The sequence below is a fragment of the Chrysemys picta genome, chromosome 2, assembly GCF_011386835.1.
Source record: "Chrysemys picta bellii isolate R12L10 chromosome 2, ASM1138683v2, whole genome shotgun sequence".
Lineage (NCBI taxonomy): Eukaryota > Metazoa > Chordata > Testudines > Emydidae > Chrysemys > Chrysemys picta.
In genome coordinates this window covers 119,091,232-119,110,138 of record NC_088792.1, presented here as the reverse complement: position 1 = coordinate 119,110,138, position 18,907 = coordinate 119,091,232, and the positions used below count along the sequence as shown (strand labels likewise).

The following is an 18,907-nucleotide window of genomic DNA, read 5'->3' as shown; positions in this document are numbered from 1 at the left end:
TTGGTAGGGTGTTATGGTCCACAGTGTGGAAAGTTGCACAGAACCCAGATGGAATCAGAAGAAGCTATCAGGAGGAGGAGGGAAATCACTTTTTAGTACTAGAAATATATAGGGAATTCAAGGAAAACCCCTAGTGATTTTGGAAGTGGAAGAATTGATTTAACAGTTTGAGGAATGTTTTAGAAACTATATGTATGTGGTCCATGCTTCTGATTTGTGTTTTAATCATCGGTAGGAAAGAGAGAAAAAGAATCTACCTGCATGATAGATGATGAATAATAGGAGTGGGAAGTTACAAGCTAGTGCACTGTAGATTCACACCCTAGCTTGCCATGCACTAACGTCCTGTGTAGACAAGCCCTTAATCATTTCCCCCCTCAAGCAGGTTTAATTTGCATAGCGACTTTTATATCCAGTCAGTTATCCAGTCATCCATAGTGTTCCAGATAAAACAAAGAATAGACAGGACACTTGAATTTGAGGCACTAAAATAGAACAAGACCTTGTAGACCGCCTTTATCCACCCAAAAAAAAAAAGAAAAGAAAAAAGAAAGAGAAAAATCATGGCACCAAATGAAACTTGTTTTCATTTTTCTTTGTTGATCACTTTGTAAAAGGGGTGTCTTTTACCGTTAGAGCTGCTGCTTTTTTTTTTTAATTTTTTTTTTTTATGTAATGCACCCCACTGCTGTTTGATTTTAATTGTGCTGAACTCAGTAGTGGTGGTTACATACAGATGACCAGTGATTGAAGTGGAAGGAGACAGAAGAGGGCCTTGACAAAAGAAATGGGTCCCACAACAGATTGTACTCCAGAACTTTGTTTTTCTTGTCTATAGGTGTAGGACCTGATAGCTCAGTGGTTTGAGCATTGACCTGCTAAACCCAGGATTGTGAGTTCAGTCCTTGAGGGGGCCATTTGGGGATTTAGTTGGGGATTGGTCCTGCTTTGAGCAGGGGGTTGGACTAGATGACCTTCTGAGGTCCCTTCCAACTCTGATATTCTACGAAGTTGATAGTAGCTGAGATACTCCTATTTCCACACCTACTTTTGAGTCTGATACAGTGAAAGACAAGTTTGTACATGGGAAGTTGCCTCAGTGTAGTTCCTTTATTAAGGGGGGGAGGGGTTCTGTCACATTGTGGTTGTATCTTTTGTTTTTTGAGTTATATATGCCCAAAGGAAAATGGGAAAGATAAGGAGGTAGGCAAATATGTTAGAAAACTCCTTTTATTAATATGCATATAATTATGCATTGCTGGAGAGTTGTCTTCCGTACCTGGAGTACAATAAAAGTAATTAAATAGATATCTCATGGTCAAAATGACAACTAAGGTAGGAAGATAGAAACAGATGCAAGTATTTGGACGGCGTAAACACAAGAAGCAAGAGGGAGGGTGATTAGATTAAATGAAGCAAAGAAAAATGTGGCTGTTAGAGATTATCCTTTGGAGAACATTTGGGGGTTTGTATTTTATCAAATCACAACTGCAAAAATGGAACTACATGGGATCCATTGGCTTTTCTTAGGTCAGCTATAAGTAAATTTTATATAACTAATGGTGAGAAACTACTGTCTCAACACTGATTGATAGAAACGAGATGTAAGAGAGCAACTCATTGGGAAAGATGGAATAGAGTTAACTTGTGTTTATCAGTGCTTGACTTGCTTTTTATTGGAAAAACTAAACTCTGTATTACAGAGTAACAGGAAAAGAAACATTAAGATATTTGGTTTTGCTCCCTGTGGAATATACAGATGAAATTAATAAACCATAAACACTAGATTCTTTCTTTTAATTATTAATGAAGAATTTAGACATTAAGGCTCTACCTTCTGATATGAATTATGCTTTAATAATTAGGGGCCTGATCTAATGCCCATTGAAGTGGATGAAAGAATTTTGGATCAGGTTCTTGAGTTAGTATTTGTTACAGTTTTGTTAAATGATTTTTTTTTTTTTTACACTACCTGCCTTTGTACCATATTAGTCTCATAGCTGTCTCAGTGACTTACAGCAGGGACACATTAACTCTTCATATGCAAACTAGGAATTTCCAGGATGTCCTATGGCAGTTGGGCTAAAGGAGTCCAAAATCTATAGGAAAGGATAGAGAGTTACTTTGAAGGCAAAAATAAAATTGGGAAGGGAGGTGAGAATATCCTTCCTTTCTGCCTCTTCTCCCCCCACCACTCAGCTTTCCCATTTCTGGTGTGTCAACTCTGGTGTTCATTAGATAGTGGAGCTAAACAGGTGACAACAGACACAAAAACAGTTATTCTGGAGGGCCTTTCCGTATATATTGCACTCTTGATGTGCATGCACTCGAGATTGGAATCTCTTTAGCCAACAGTGTCTTTTAGGATCCTGCATGCACCTTTGAGTGTCCTCATGCTCCTGTATCAAGGGCAAAAAAGGTGATACAGGCCTAACCACCACTCAGTTCCTTCTCACCACTGTGGCTGCAAGACAAAGCTCCACACTATCTGCATCTCGATGCACTTTCACAAAGACTTTTGTGGCTATTTGTACATATTAGTGTTAAGAATAGATTAGATCGTTTTCCTATTGGCAAGTTTTGGCAGTTTTGCCTACCTTGTTCTCTTTTTTTTACCTTTTGACAGGAAGATCTTCATGGTACTAGGGCTTAGGAACGCTTGATCCTAAATTGCCTGGCTTTAAGTATTGCCCCACTTGCAAGGTGGCATTAATGATGTCTTTTTGTCATGGGGTTTCAAATCTTGACACATGCTCGGTATGCAAATCCTTTTAAAAACAGATTCCAAAAGCAAGAAACACATCTTAATCTCTTTTGCTGATCCATGCCCCCTGCCTCTCATCTGGGCAGGATAGACTTCACCTTCTTTCCCTGAACTAGCTCTACTCAGTCCAGAAGTGCACCTGTGAGTTCCGGAGACCTGGGCACGGGACCAGGAGTGGAGCCATGGGAGTGGAGGCCAGCAGCCAGACCGGGCCAGGAGCAGAGCTGGGTGGTACTCCCTCCCCGCTCTCATGGGAGCTGACCCAGCATAGCTATATCAGTCAGGAGTGTGAAAATCCACACCGCTGACTGACATAGCTACGCTGACAAAAAACCCCGTGTAGGCCCAGTGTGTCAATGGAAGAGGGCTTCTGTGAACACAGCTAACTGTATTCAAGGAGGTGGTATTCCTACCCCAGAAAACTTCTGGCATTGTGGGCTGCATGTATGCTACCGGGCTAGGCCAGTATAGCCATGTTAACATAGCTAGGCCAGTATAGTCTCCATAATGTAGATATATCCAAAATCTGTTTGGACCCATGGCCTCTTGCTCACTCATCATGCAGCCTCCCAGGCTAAACCTATATTGCATGCAAGGTTAGTTAAAATACGTGTCCGTGTCAAACAGACATTACATGCTTGGGCCTCTACGGATCCCTCCCTAGGTTCTCACATTATGTAATTGGTGGAAGGTGTGCAAAAGGGAGTATTTTTCTCTCTGTCTCAGAACCTCCTAACCAAGATCTTAGTGAGAGATGCATTCCTTCTGCAGTGGGAAGCACATCCAGACCATCATCGGGTCCAAAGTCTATGGACCCATGAATAGACTTAACTTCACATAAATATAGTAAAGCTCAGTGTGGTTCACTAAGCCTGTGTTGCACTCCTACCAGTGATCCAAGGACTGATTAAAGTATGACCAACAACACAACTACATTTATATAAAACAACAGGGGGGAGCCCAATTATCCCCTTTATATACAGAAGTGGTTGGATTATGGAACTGGTGCATTTGGCAATGTCTCCCATAACACTACATCTCTCAAGTCTGCACAGTGCCCTAGCATTCCATGTGAGCAGACATTGTTTGTCAGACTAAGAGTGGATGATCAAGCATTCTTCTTTTTAAATAATCTTGACTTAATTTTTTGTTTGTTCTGTTGCTCAGGTTTTAATTTAACCTCTTGTGAAGTCCTAATTTCATTAGTTTTCTAGTCATCTATTAGAGTTCCAGGGTAGACAAGAGCTGAATCTCCAGTTAAAAGAGTAAGCAGAAAAAAAGCTTTATTAATGCAAACACCTCTTTCCCCCCACATACACACACACTTTTTTCAGGCTGCCTTTACATCATGAAGAAACCAAAAGGGCCAACACTTTTTTAAAAAATCCTTTGCAGATAACCTTTAAATTATACAAAGTAATGTGGTTTAGTAATCAGAAGAAGATGCACCAATATATTAGAACCTCTTTTATCCAAACCCCTGTTATCAAAAACAAAAAACTTCTTTACCCAAAATTATATTCATCAATGTGCATCACTTGCACTGTGAAGCTCCCCACGTACACCAAAATCTGTTCATCTTAATTCCACATCCTCCTCTCCCTGTCCCCTCACACCCAATTCTAGTTGATCTCTCTAGTGCCTTCATTGGAAGATCAGTTTCTTGGTGCTCAAAAATGGTAATGAATGGGTACCTATAAAATAAATGAGATATGATAGCAAGTTCAACCAAGTGGATTATTGCTTTCATTATCTAAGCCATTTTATATTTATCTATCATTACTAAAGCATATTTCTTCACTACTTTTTTTAGGCCTATTTCAAAACCAGAGAGATTTAGTGGGGACAACATAATCTACAAGCCACCAGGGGTAAGTTTAACTACTTATTTTGCTTGTTTTCATTATGTGTATTAAATGTGGTCTTATGGAAGTTTAGATCATTTAATATGGTTCTGCTTCTCAATTTTTAAATTGTTTTATAGCTGAATATTTTATCTAGAAAAAGAAATATCTACTTGGGCAGTACTGGTTCTGAATTTGGGAGGTGAAGTGGTCTTAGTCTAATAATGAAAAAAGTAAGCATACACACCTAAATTTATTATTTCAAATTTATAACTTTCCTGAAATGAGAGATTTTTTTTTCCAGAAAAGTGACGCATTTGTCAGGTGTCCCACTTCTGTTTCTTTTGTCCTGCAGAATTTTTTGTTCAATGTGCAATTCTCTGCCTGTGTACCTTATTTAGTAGATTTTGTTTTCCTCAAAGCAGGTGATGTTTACCACACCTTCCCTCACTTTCTCTTGCACCTGATATTAGATGACTTATCTACAGGTGTCTGGTGTTCTGTTTTCTGAAGAAAACATTCTCTTAACGTTAATTATATAATCTCAGAAGTTACCAAGCAGTCATTCATAATAATGAAATGTATGTATAGTTTTTATTTGTAAAAAAATCCACCATAAAAGGAAATGCTCAGTTTTTCCTTTTTTAAATCTCAGTGAAATCTTAACAAGGGCTCCTTATTTTAAGCTAAGACAGCAGACAGTCACGGTGACAAATACAATAAAAGGTAACTTGAAAAAAAATCAGATAGGTTTCCAAACACACTTCGTTGCAGGAAAAGTCTAGAAGGTCACTTTTGAATCTGTGCCTGTTATCACTTCCTCAGCTTTTGACAGTTTGGTTACTTGACACCAACCACAAGTAACTATAGTAGAAGTCATGCAGTCTTCTTCAGAGTCAAATACTAAGAATACAGAAAGAAAGCCTGCCACAATTTAGCAATGTCTCTCTAGCAATATAAGTTTAATCAGCCCTGAGATTCCGGTTTCTCTCCATCCTGTTAATTTTTTCAGTGGTTTTGTAAGCACCACTCTTAAGAAACCGAATATCTGTGTACAGCTGAAATCTTGCAATCCTTCATAGACCAAGTTATTATTTATCAACAACCCTACAAAATTCTAAAATAAATCTTAATTAATTTATTCTAATCCTCCCTTTTTAACAGATGCAAAATTGTATCCGATTTTTATTTTTAACGTTAACTTGTAAAATGGAGTTGGTTGTATAAACTATTGTATATATCTATTTGTTTAATGTTCTTTAAAGCCATAGTTTGGGGATTGTATATGTAATACATTTGTCTGAACACAACTCTTCATTGCAGTCCTGTCCCTCAACTTCCATGTCATGTACTTGGTCTCCCGTTAGGTAATATAGTATTTACTTATTTTCAAATAAGAATAATCAAAACATTTTTTTAAAAACAGGAAAATGCTCCAGATATGGTATACTTAGGTTCTATGACCAATTTTGATTTGACTTATGCATGGACGCAAGATAAATGTGTGCCTCTTGTTCGTGAAATTACATTTGAGAATGGAGAGGTAAGGATTGCATTTTTCTTCCACCTTTCTGCTTTTTTCATTTAACCATCAATCTGCTCTTTCAAAAATAAACTGTCTCTCTCTAGAACTCAGTTACACCCTGTCAGTCACCTTCCCTGCATTTATTTTACCTTTTGCATAAAATAGTTGCAATTCAGTTTTCTGTTTACTCTGTTTCTCAGCTCTAATTGGAGGGAGGTTAGTGGGTAATTAATATACTGGTTGAGTATAGGAGATTATAGATGAGGATATGTGGCTCATTTTGAAAGTATCATAAGATCTGGGATGTGGGTATAAAGTTGTTTGAAATATAGGTGTAGGTATAGTGCTGCGACCTTGGTGTATCACTTAACTTTTCTGTGCAACTGTTTACCCATCTTAAAATAGATACAAGACCTTTTGCATAGAGATTTTGAGGTGCTGTAAAATCCTTATGGGAAAGGTATTATATGTATGCATAGTATTCATGATGATTATACTGTGAGCTTGAAGAATATACCTGCTAGCCAGGGTGAAAAATGCAGTGGGCATGTTGCCACAAGTAATTTAAAGGAATAAAACTGTTGTACACTGTAGCTAGTTATAAAATGTTGGTCAATCATCTTTCTATTTAATAAATTATATAAAATATAACTTAATAGGATTGGCAGGAAAAAAATTAACTGAATATATTTGCCAGCCTCCACAAGCATTAATCTAATATGTATTTGTTGAATAGTATTTGACTAGCTATAGAGTTGGCTAAATGCCACAAAAATATTAAATTATTCTATGAATACCTGTAAAATTTATTAATATTTGCTGAGCCTTATTCAACCAACACTGCTTGCTACGTCTGTCTTGCTTTTGTTTGACCCTCTTTCCCTTTCTATTTTCCACCACGTTTCTTCCTTTAATAAATCAAGATGTATCTTTTCCTGGATTGTTCTTAGTATTCATTTCTCATCTCCTCTCCGTTCCCTTTTCAATGTTTTCTTTTTTTCCTTCCTTCATTGTATTCTCTGCCTCCTTCTGTTTTCTCTCCTTTCTGTATTCGCCCCCCCAAATTATAATTTACATGTAAATATGTAAATATACAAAATAAAATAAAATATATTGAACTTGCTAATTAGCTACACTCAAACAGCACATTTAGACTACAGCACCTGTTAAAAACTGCAATGCAGTTCTAACATATTGCAGTGTGTTATCCACACAATGATGTATAAACTGAAGAATCATCCTATATTCTCTTTTGTGGGGCTTTTTAGCTTTCTCCACTACGTGGGGTATCCTGTGCAGTTTTGACTGTGCTCAAATTATTCTATTAGCTTACATAACGGGGGGAGAAGACAAAGAAAAACTTATTTTGTGTGATAGACCATGCTAAGTGTAATCTTTTAATCAGCATTTAGACTTTTCAGCAGAAACTTCTGTTAAACACAATTTTTAATTCTTCATTTGCATTTCAACATGTAAAAAGATGCCAGGTATTTAGCATTTTTAGAACTGCATGATGGATTTTTAGTGTACTTTTCCCACAGTGAAATCAGATTCTGATCCCTAGAAACCAAGGTTCATCATTGTAAGTTTGTATCAGTTTCTGTTCCAATTTTTCTAGTTGCTCTTGTGACTCTCCACTCCTGTTTACTTGGGCAGATACTTACAATCCCAAGTCATTCCCAATTGACATTTTGCTTAGCAACATTTGTTTAAAAACTCAATGCTTCCAGTAGCCAAACAATTTCAAACCCGCCAGAATTCTGATACTTCTGCCTGCTTGTAATTGTATAGTAGTTAGACATTTAGTATATAATGACTAATATTTTTAGAGCAGAAGTATGAAGCATTGTCATCAATGTTTTAAGCTGTATTTCTTTGACTTGCCAGTATGTGCTATAAAATATGATGTAAATAAAAAGATAGTTAAACATTAAAACATTAGAAATTAATTTTAAATTGAACTCCGTCTTGGTAAATTAATTTCTCTGGTTTGCTTTGTTTAAATTGTTTTTAATGTCAGATTAATACTGTGTGCATACTGGCCACACAATTGGGAATTCAGAGCAGGGTTATTCATTGTGACATTAGACAACATATAGAGGTTGAACTTCAAAAAGTTTCTTCCATTTTGAAGCTCTCTGCCAGTCTGAGAGATTCTCTGTTCTTAAAATGGAGAAATACCACTGGATCTAGTAATATCTCTCAAAATAGAAGAAAATAAGCATGATCACAAGTTAATCAATCTGTTGAGAAAGCAGTTAAATTTGTAAAGTATAGACACTTAGAAGTCACAGGAAACCATGTGATATAACATGCTGAACCGTGGGTTCAGATTGCTAATTATTCTAGAAAGGGCTAATGGTTCCATGAAGACATACAGAAAAGCTGTGGGAGGTTATGCCTTGGGGGAAATCATCTTTCAGTGCACTCCATGCAAAACAAAGAGCAGTTGCAGGAGAGAAGTCCAAAAAGTGAGACAAGCAGCTGTTCCCTTCGCTGATCATCCAGACCCGGTAGAGAATTAGACTGGAAAGGCAAACCAAATAATACCTGTGTTGGACTGCATTTAATAAATCCCACAGACAACACTCCAATTCTGGATGTGTTTGTTAGCCTTGAAACAGAAATGGTATAGGGGAGCAGAAAAGTGCTGCCAGACTGGAACAAATTACTTGTGTGTAGGAGGCCTAACTCAGTATGTACACACTAGTGGTACTGGACATTTAGTTCAGAGTCTGAAGAATACTGCAAGTATCAGGGGGTAGCCGTGTTAGTCATTTGTTAGGCAACACGTGCTGGCCTTTGGCAGAGAAGACAGGATTCTTGGGGATAGGTCAGCAGGAAGACCAAAGGAATCTCTTTGATGAAGGTGTCCTTAGATTTCACTTTTTTCTAGACAAGCAAGGAAGTCAACATAGCTAATGATTAGAGATGGTCAAAATAATTGCGGTGGAGGGTTGGGAATTGCAATTCCCACTTCCCACTGTTCATCAATATTTCAAATGTTTTCAGACTTTCTAGCCAACTCTGACAACCTGCCATTTGAGGGATTTGGGGGAAATAACTTTACTAGTATAACCTTGGTTGTATACTGAATATATATTATTAAAGAGATAGAATGTGCGAACAGTGCAGAAGATGCTTTTCCCCTGCCAGGAGGGGAAGGTGACATTTCAGTCTAGATAGCCAAGTGCTCCACTTCATATTTCAATTCTAGAAAAATGTGTAAAAGCTAGAGATGAAATGGGACCACAAACATCATAGCACAAGCAGATACTTTTTCTTGTTGTCTCATATGAAGGGTGACTGAGGGCCCAGCCCGTCTCACGTGAGTAGAACTGACTAGGAGAAAACATGGTTAAAATATAGAGATTATTTTGATGTGGGAGAGAAAGTAGTAGACATGTAGTAAAGATGATTAGAACAGGAGTTACATGAATTACAAATTTCAGAGTAGCAGCCGTGTTAGTCTGTATCCGCAAAAAGAAGAACAGGAGTACTTGTGGCACCTTAGAGACTAACAAATTTATTAGAGCATAAGCTTTCGTGGACTACTACAGCCCACTTATGCATCCGAAGAAGTGGGCTGTAGTCCACGAAAGCTTATGCTCTAATAAATTTGTTAGTCTCTAAGGTGCCACAAGTACTCCTGTTCTTCTTTTTATGAATTACAAAGGTATTTTCAGAAAGTTTTTAAAAATTCCTGTAAAAGACCAACCTTGATCTTACTCCAACAGAGCTTTTTGAATGTTCAGATGACAACCAGCTAGCTCACCTTGGAAAAAGAAATGTTCAGACAAATCTTTCCAATTACTTGTAGGGTAAAGCATTTACCATAGCATCTCTCTGCATATAAAAATATGTCCCAAGAGATTGTTAGATGTGGTGGTAGAATGGACAAAATATTCTCAAAGTCTAAGGAAAGCAGAGAATATGAAGTAGGAGTACATGTTAGAAAAGGGATTTCTCTCAAAGTTAATTGAGTTCAGCCACACCATTTTAAAGAAGCAACCTCCAAAGGAAATATTACCTAACACGGAGATCTATAAATCTGTAGAACAGTCATATCTATAAATCTGTGTAATACCCAAAGGAGACAGTGGAAGCATCATTGCTTAAGTCATTTAATGATGAGCAAAGCACAGGACAACATACCATAGGGTAGTCTTACAAAATGTACATGAAAATTTAATCACATAGGCACAACATGAGCTCTCCCACACGTACAAAACAGCAATCATGAAAAGGAAAAAATATGCAGGGATGGGGGAATAAAATCAAAGGAAGGATAAACTGGATAAGTCTTGCATTATACCCTCAAGTTAGCTGAACTTGTGCTCTGGTAAACTGAAGGAGTCAATTCTGAAAGTTTATGCCCTCTACTAAGACAGCCCGAACACCATCTGTAGAGAGATTCACCCTGGAAATAAAGAGCAAGCGCCTCCAAGAAGGTCTGAACTGTTGTGATGGGGTATAGGTAATGTTTCAGATAAGCGAATCCCATGTTATTTAGGGCTTTAAAGATCACCAATAGATTGAAATAAATCTGAAAGTTGACTACTAGTCAATTTAGATACTGAAGAAAGGAACGGTTGGTATTGGCCAGTAAGGTTGCAAAATCAATGAGATACGGGGTTGTGTGGTTTTTTTGTTTTGCAAGGTTGAGGCAGTAGTTACTTTATTTTGTACCTGGTTGTAAATTGTACTGCAGTTTAGTTAAAGCTCGTATTAATTCTTTTGTATTACGTCTCCTGCCTCATTATTGACTATCCTCTTCTATCAACTGGTTGTAAAGTTTGAAGTCCTAGCTAACTAGAAATATCACTAGAATTGCATAAAATATATGTTGTGTATTGGAAGAAGTCAGGTTTGTTTCTCATTTGATATCTTTCTTTCTGCAGGAGTTGACAGAAGAAGGCCTTCCTTTTCTTATACTTTTCCACATGAAAGATGATTTGGAGAGTTTAGAAAAATTCCAGCAGGAAGTGGCACGACAATTAATAAGTGAAAAAGGTCACTAATTATTATTGCCTTACCCTGTCACTTTGTAGGCATACTAATATTTTTTATTCAGCCAAATGCTAAAAATTGCATAAGTAGTTAGAGCAGCACTCTAATTTTAAAGCTCTTCAGGGCAAGGGACATCTTTACTTCTATAGAGCTCAGCACAAAGAGGCCCTGAACCTATTGGCTCCTCTGGACACTACTGATATAGAAATATAAACTATTTATAATAAACATTTACTTCAGAAATGCTTATTTTATATATGGGATTCATACAATTGAATTCTTATGACCTATAAACTTACATTTTGTAACCTATATTATATTGTAACCAAAACAATTTCTCAGAAAATGTTTATTGTTTTAATGTGTTTGCTTGTTTAAATTCATTCCTTCATCCGTGTTTGTTACTGTAATGTACATAATGCCTCAGATTTTATTCATAAATTTACCAACACCGTAATATTTTCACATTCAAATATCTAATGTAAATTTTGGTCTATATTCTCATTTTTAAGGTACAATAAACTTTCTGCATGCTGATTGTGATAAGTTCAGACACCCACTCCTTCATATTCAGAAGACTCCAGCAGACTGTCCAGTTATTGCTATTGACAGTTTTAGGCACATGTATGTCTTTCCAGACTTCAGTGATTTAGCGTAAGTAAACCCTTCCTTTCTTTTGCAAATCGTATAGTCATTTTGGCATATTTGTTTAAATGCTGTAACCAATATTACATGACAGGAAGTAGGTAAAATATTTTATTAGCTGAGGTTGGGGGCATAGGATCTACGCTGATACACATTAGCTGAGAAGCTGGCCCCAAGTTTTAAATGCTGCTGCAAGTTCTAGTTCCTCAATTATCCTTCATATTTCTTAGTACCGTGGTACATCTACTGCCGACATAGAAACGTCAAGTTACTTTGGAAAGTTTTTGAGCAGTGAATAAAATATTTAACTGATATATTGTCCAATTAATATGTATAAAATATTCAGTGATAAGAATCCTCCAATATGTCACCATCTGTTTTTCTCTTCTGCAACTTTGATAATCCTGAGCTAGTCATGGACCACTGGTGGGGAAGCCCCTTGGGTTCCCACCAGATAGTCTGCCTTCATAGTCAGTGGAATATGGCTGATTTGTTGGGATAATATCTGCCTAACATGTATAAAATAGATGGATTATCAATTTAATCCCTGCTCTTCAGTTTTTTCTAAATACAGTGGTATTTCTAACTAGATGGTTTGGGACCTACTTGAGAGACCATGTCTCTCTCACACGCTGCCACAACAGTGGTCAGCAAAGATGCTTGTGCTAGATCCTCCTCAGTTGAATAGAGAGAGGTGACTGGCACTAGAGCATCATCTCTAAGGGGCCCACTGTAAAGCCTTTCTTGTAGCCAACTGGGTGAAGGGATTGGGCCCTGGCGGGGCTGATTGTTTATGGGGAGTGGAAGTTTGATGGTGAAAATCCTGATTGTGTTGGGGAAGATTTTGCTGGAGATTTTCTGGGGACTTGCTGCTTTTTGTTCTTGTTGTATTGTTGCTTTCAGTAACATCCACGGTGTCCAGAGTGCTAGTTTGGGTACCTCTTTATAAGTTATAAATTGCAATAAATAAATCAACATGAAATTTATTCAAGCAGAATAGTTTTTCCTATGTTGTGCCACACCTATCTACCTTGCCCTCTATATCACTGTGAGCTTTCGCACATAATGTTGGCAAAAGCCGCTGAAAGGCATCTCTCCATCAACAACCCTGCATAGTGAATGAGCAAACTGTGTGTAACTTGATCATTGAATTGCGGTCACAAAACTGCACTTTTTCGTTAATCACTGTTAGCTTTATCCATGTACCTGTTTAGTTTCCTATTCTCTTAGGAGCTGATTTTTATCCTGTTTTGGGCAGCATAGAGTATATAGTCAGTGCTTAATGAATAGGAAATAATTTACACCCCAAACTTATTCAACACCCATTTCACACATATCTAAATAAAAGTAAGGGTTCACCACAGGACCCTTTATCTTGCACAGGCAAGGTTTCTGTTATTCCATAGGTCCAAATGAAAAGTCATGTGAGGGCTCTACAGCTGACAGATGTGCAATACTGAATGAGACATTTGTACAAACTCTTCTAAAGGGAACTGATGTTTGATGATAAAGTGACTGTCAACTCTGAGCTGGTTTCCTAGAGTTTTGGCACCAAAGGGCAAACCCTCAGCTGATGTAAATTGTCATAGCTCTATGGGCTTCAGCAGAACTATGACAATTTAGACCAAAGGATTTGTCCTGATATCTTTAATGTCAGAGACAACTGGAAGAACAGTGAGGATATGATTATCTTCTGTTTGTATTTAATCTGGCCAAAAAATCCAGCTCTTCTTGAGAGTTGTATTCAATGTAACATGTCAAAAATAAATGAAAATATGTTGCCAAGTGTGGTGACTGGATAGTCATGGTTTGATTTTACTAAAGTGCATGCATACAGCTGCAGCGCTAATTTGGTTGTGCAGTTGCTATGTTGATGCAAATTATGTATTTATGCATGCAAATGATGTGAATTGAGTAAGCAGTCACTGTAATACTGTGTTCATACACTTGCTTGAGTCCCATTGTACCTATTCACGCTTTAACATCCACTGCAAGCCTTCTTGGAAAGATTATGCTGTGTGTCAGTTCTGGTGCTAGACAAATGTAACCCAAATTTAAAAAACAAAAGCACAAAAATTACAAACATGGCAATTGCCCCAAATCTGAAGTTACTAAGACCAAATGTGAATGGAATCTGTTAGCAATGCTGACCACAGACACTGTGGCTAAGAAGCAATCATTGTATCTGGCAGAACCCTTGGTTGCTTGTACTGTAAATTCCATGGAATGGTGTAAACATTGCAATCAGGCTTCCTGACCTCTGTGTCTTATTCTGGAGCCCCACCATGCAATGTTGCAGCGGAGTTTGGCAGGAATCTGGTGATCATTGTCAGTTTCTCATCCAAATTCCAGCAGACTTATTCTTAAAATGTAATCGGCCTATAATATAATATAAGCCTTAGTACATTTCGATTAATAGGAAAATCCTAAAACTGTTTTTGTTACATTTACTATTGCACTCTCTTATGAATATTTTGTGCAGAATAGCATGTTCACAGCACACACAATTGGTTTTTAACAAAACACTTTGCAGGCAATTTACAATAGAGTAATAGTTTAAATTTAAGCACAGCTATAATAGGTTATGTACATAATTATCAGTTATAGCTGTCGTGTGGATTTGTAGTTCACTTCAAACTATTATAAGGTCTTTTTTGTCTTTTCAAAAACATCTTTCTTTCCTCTGCTTCATAGTCTGTATCTGACTAGTAACAGCTAGTGCTTGTGTCAACAAGCAGTAAGGGTAATGCATTTGTCTGACATAAATGAGAGAAATTGGCAGGTTCATAGACAGTCCCATAGGATAAAGGTGAACTTCGGAGACCTCTAGATATGTCAGAAGTGACCTTGTGAACAGTTCATGGTTTTTAAAATAAAAGGTAAAATCTTAAAGCATCTCAGTAATTTGCAAGCCCAGCTATTCTGTTGGACAGGGTCTGATTTTAGAGAGGAACTGCCCCAAGGGCAAAATGGAAAACTACCCTTGCCTTTATAGTAGTGCTCTTTGGCCATCCAGCCACATCAAATTCTGCTGTCCGGTTTGAAATCATAGTGGAACCTGCTGTTCTCTTCTGCAGCGTGGGTAGTGGGGAGCTGAATTGAGCATACAATGAAGTTATTGGCTTGGACAACTCTGTGGGAATTATTGAAGGGAAGAAATACTTGCTGTGCCCTCAGGAGATAGCAGGGAAGAAGAAAAAAACTGGTAGAATAGTTTAACACAAGCGTATCATCCATTTAGCTTTCTACCATAAATTAATCACTTAAAGTGAACATACTGTATCTGATGCACAGGAGAAATGTGGGCTACTCTAAACAATATACTTTACTTTTCTGTTGAAGATTGTGTACTTATTTATCATATGTTCACTGTGGGGGGGATTTTGTTTCAGAATTCCAGGTAAACTCAAACAATTTGTACTAGATTTGCACTCCGGAAAATTGCACAGAGAATTTCATCATGGACCAGATCCAACTGATGTAGCACCTGGTCAGGTAAGATTTACAGAAATGAATGCATTTGTATCTGGCTGTTTGGGCAAACCATTTATTCTTTCTCAGCATGAAAACAGTGTTTTTACATTAGGTTGGTGTGTAAGATTGTGTGTGAGAAATCTGTTTATAGAAAATATAGTATGTAGCCATATCTACCTAGCAATAATTTAAAACACTACAAGCCAGCACTGATAAATCTCAGAACATACTTAAATTGAGAAAAATCCCACATTTTTGTGTTCTTACTGAACAAGAAAAAAAATTCGAAATGTTTATTTCTTCATATGGAAACCCTTCTTTTTTTAATATCTGTAATATCGCTAGTTTTGTCACCTTGAGTTAAACTAACTCTTCTATGATTTGGAACATTCTGAATGCAACTGGCATTGTTCTGCTGGTGTGATGTAATCTGTTCATTTTAACAATTCAGTGATTGAAAATAGTATGGCTTAAATAAAACCAATTGTTTATGGACTCTTTTACCAATATTACATGAAGTTGTAAGAAATCCATTTTTACTTTGTCTGAGGCCAGGTCTACACTAACCCCCTAATTCGAACTAAGGTATGCAACTTCAGCTACATGAATAATGTAGCTGAAGTTCGAAGTACCTTAGTTCGAACTTACCTCGGTTCACACGCGGCAGGCAGGCTCCCCCGTCGACTCCGCGGTACTCCTCTCGTCTAGCTGGAGTACCGCAGTCGATGGCGAGCACTTCCGGGTTCGACTTATCGCGTCCAGACAAGACGTGATAAGTCGAACCCAGAAGTTCGATTGCTTGCCGCCGAACTACCGGGTAAGTGTAGACCTACCCTGAATTCCATGAGTACTTTCTATTAGTAGTAATATAATTTAGGGCTGTCAAACAATTAAAAAAAATAATTCCGATTAATCATGAGATTAAAAAAATTGTAGCGATTAATCGCAATTTTAATCGCACTGTTAAACAATAATAGAATATCAATTTAAATTTATTATAAATATTTTTTATATTTTTCTACATTTTCAAATATATTGATTTCAATTACAACACAGAATGCAAAGTGCATAGTGCTCACTTTATATTATTTTTTATTACAAATATTTGCACTTTAAAAAAGATTTTTAAAAAATAGTATTTTTCAATTCACCTCTTACAGGTACTATAGTGCAATCTCTTTGTTGTGAAAGTGCAACTTATAAATGTAGATTGTTCTGTTTTTGAGTGCAGTTATGTAAAAAAAAAAAAAAATGTAAAACTTTAGAGCCTACAAATCGAAGCCTGAAGGGGCATACGAATGTTTAGTGTAACGTAAATACCTTTCAGTGCTGGCTACAACAGTGCCATGCGAATGCTTGTTCTCACTTTCAGGTGACATTGTAAACAAGAAGAGGGCAGCATTATCTCCTGCAAATGTAACCAAACATATGTGTTTGAGTGATTGGCTGAACAAGAATACTGAGTGGACTTGTATGAGGTGAATTGAATTCAGCAAAGCACTCAGTTCTTCAGTCCACTCATTGGGTGAACCTGGGACAAACTCTGCTTCTACTCCAAGGCTCTATTTATACTCCCTTAACTGACTTGTCTTTGCCCTAAGGAAAGTTTCAAGAATGTGCTTCTTATGAACTCACTTGGCAGCTGGCCCAAGCATAATATTCTTTGGCCACGTACCTGTTAAATCTCATATTAATATTTTGCATCAGAGGATTTCAACACAGTTCACAAGCATTAATTAATTAACCCTCACAACACTCTTGTGCAGTATGGAAATATTAAGACACAGTGTGGCTAAGTCACTTGCCCACATTTGAAAGAAAGTACTGTATGTGGTAGATTTAAGAAGAGAACCCAAATCTGACACACAGGCCTGTGCTCTAGCCATGAGACTGTCATTTCCTTTCTATCTAACTAGCTGGACTTGGTATTTTTTAATCTGTTAGTACTTTCTCCTCTGATTTTCTTTCTGCTCTTTCTACATCTCCACTTGTTCTTAGCAAATTGATCTTTTTGAGCTTGGGTTATTTTTATGCAACTGTGCCAATGTGTGTGGCTCAAATGTAGTCGTAGAAGCTCCATTCTCAAGTTCACCTGAGTTCAGCACACCTCAGTGGTGGTTACACTGTTTTTCACCACTTGCAATCCTGGAGCATGCTGAGGACTGGCGCAGGAACACTGCTACACCAGGAGAATCCTCAGCTGCCACTTTAGGGCAGCTTTAGAGTCATTTTTGTGATGCTGTCATGGCAAAGTGACCTATGCAAGACTGAGGATCAAGTCCCAGATGCTCAGCTGAAACATTTGACTGGCTCACTCAAGCCTTTTCCCTTTGAATCCTTTCAGGCCATTTTAGGATGAGATTTATAGGAAGCAGTGGGTGGGAGGGGAAGAGCTTTCAGGCATTTAACACAGGACATGAAAGTTTACAGACTTTTGCAAGTAGATATCACAGATCAGATTGTTGTACTGAACACTGAAGCCAGTCTTTTCAGTGATGTACTCATCAGCTCAGAACTCAAGAAGAGACCTTAAAGGAACACCTGGGCCCTGTTATGTAGAAGTTCCATTTTGACTATCTAAACTGTTCCTTCTGGTGGTGTCAAGGGACTGCTGGACTACTGAAGATGCCATATTTCAGATGGAATAAAATGGAGGTCCTAGCCACTTGTCATTAGATACTATGGTACTTTCTGAAAGTTGGGTTGATGGTCCTGCTTCCGTGAACAAAATGTAACACAAGTACAGTAAGTGCTTCTGTCAGGTGCAATATAATTTGAAAAGAGGTCCTTCATTGTATCTCTGTGGCAATCCAGGCGTGCACATTCTAGGCATCTTTTGGCTGGCTTTTCCTTTCAGTTGATTCTGGGAGCCATGTTAGAAGATATATTTTATATCTAAACTGAATCCGTACATAACACAGGCCATGGAATTTCATGAAGTGTTTCCTGCATCCAGCCCCATACTTGTGGTTGAACTAGAGCATGTCTTTTAGAAAGACCCATGTTTTTGACTGAGGTCTTTTAATTTGGCTTCACTACATTGCTCGGAGGTGTGAAAAATCCACACCCCTGAACAGCATAGTCAAGACAACCTAGCCCCCAGCGTAGACAGTGCCAAATCAATGGGAGAATTCTTCTGTCAGCCTAGCTCCTACCTTTCAGGAAGATGATATCTACTACGATAGGAGAACCCCTCCCATCAGCACACACTGAAGTACTGCAGCCATGCTGCTGTGTCGCTGTAGCATTTCAAATGTAGATAAGCCCTGCAACTCTTAATGATAGAGAATTTACCACATCCCTGAGCTGTTCCAATTGTTTATTCCCCTCGCTATTTAAGGGCTTGTCTACACTTGATAATTAATTTATATTAAGGTAGGACGTGAATTTAGAGCACAATAGCTTTGAAAATAGAATAAGCTAACCCAGAACAAGGCACTCTTTTTCAAGAATAAGTTTCCCCACATGGAGTTATTCCAGAATAACTCAGTGTAGACAAACCCTGGAATAATAATAAAAAAAAAGGCGTCAAGTGATTGCACATGTCCATTCCACTTCAGGTGTGTGCTTGCTTAGTGCACTAGCATTGGAGATTTTTCACTCAGCAATTCCCATCAGGATAGCACATGTGCCCTCTGCTTACTT

General features: G+C 37.7%; 1 protein-coding gene across 1 annotated transcript in view; it reads left to right on the top strand.

Annotated features, from left to right (window-relative positions):
- The window catches only part of ERP44 (endoplasmic reticulum protein 44), a 116,223-nt gene that overhangs the window by 87,217 nt on the left and 10,099 nt on the right, over positions 1–18,907 (top strand). The window contains exons 7-11 of the mRNA XM_005292617.3: positions 4,578–4,635; positions 6,035–6,151; positions 11,035–11,146; positions 11,656–11,797; positions 15,181–15,283. Of these exons, the coding sequence (XP_005292674.3) occupies positions 4,578–4,635; positions 6,035–6,151; positions 11,035–11,146; positions 11,656–11,797; positions 15,181–15,283 (532 nt within the window). The remainder of the gene's footprint in view (positions 1–4,577; positions 4,636–6,034; positions 6,152–11,034; positions 11,147–11,655; positions 11,798–15,180; positions 15,284–18,907) is intronic.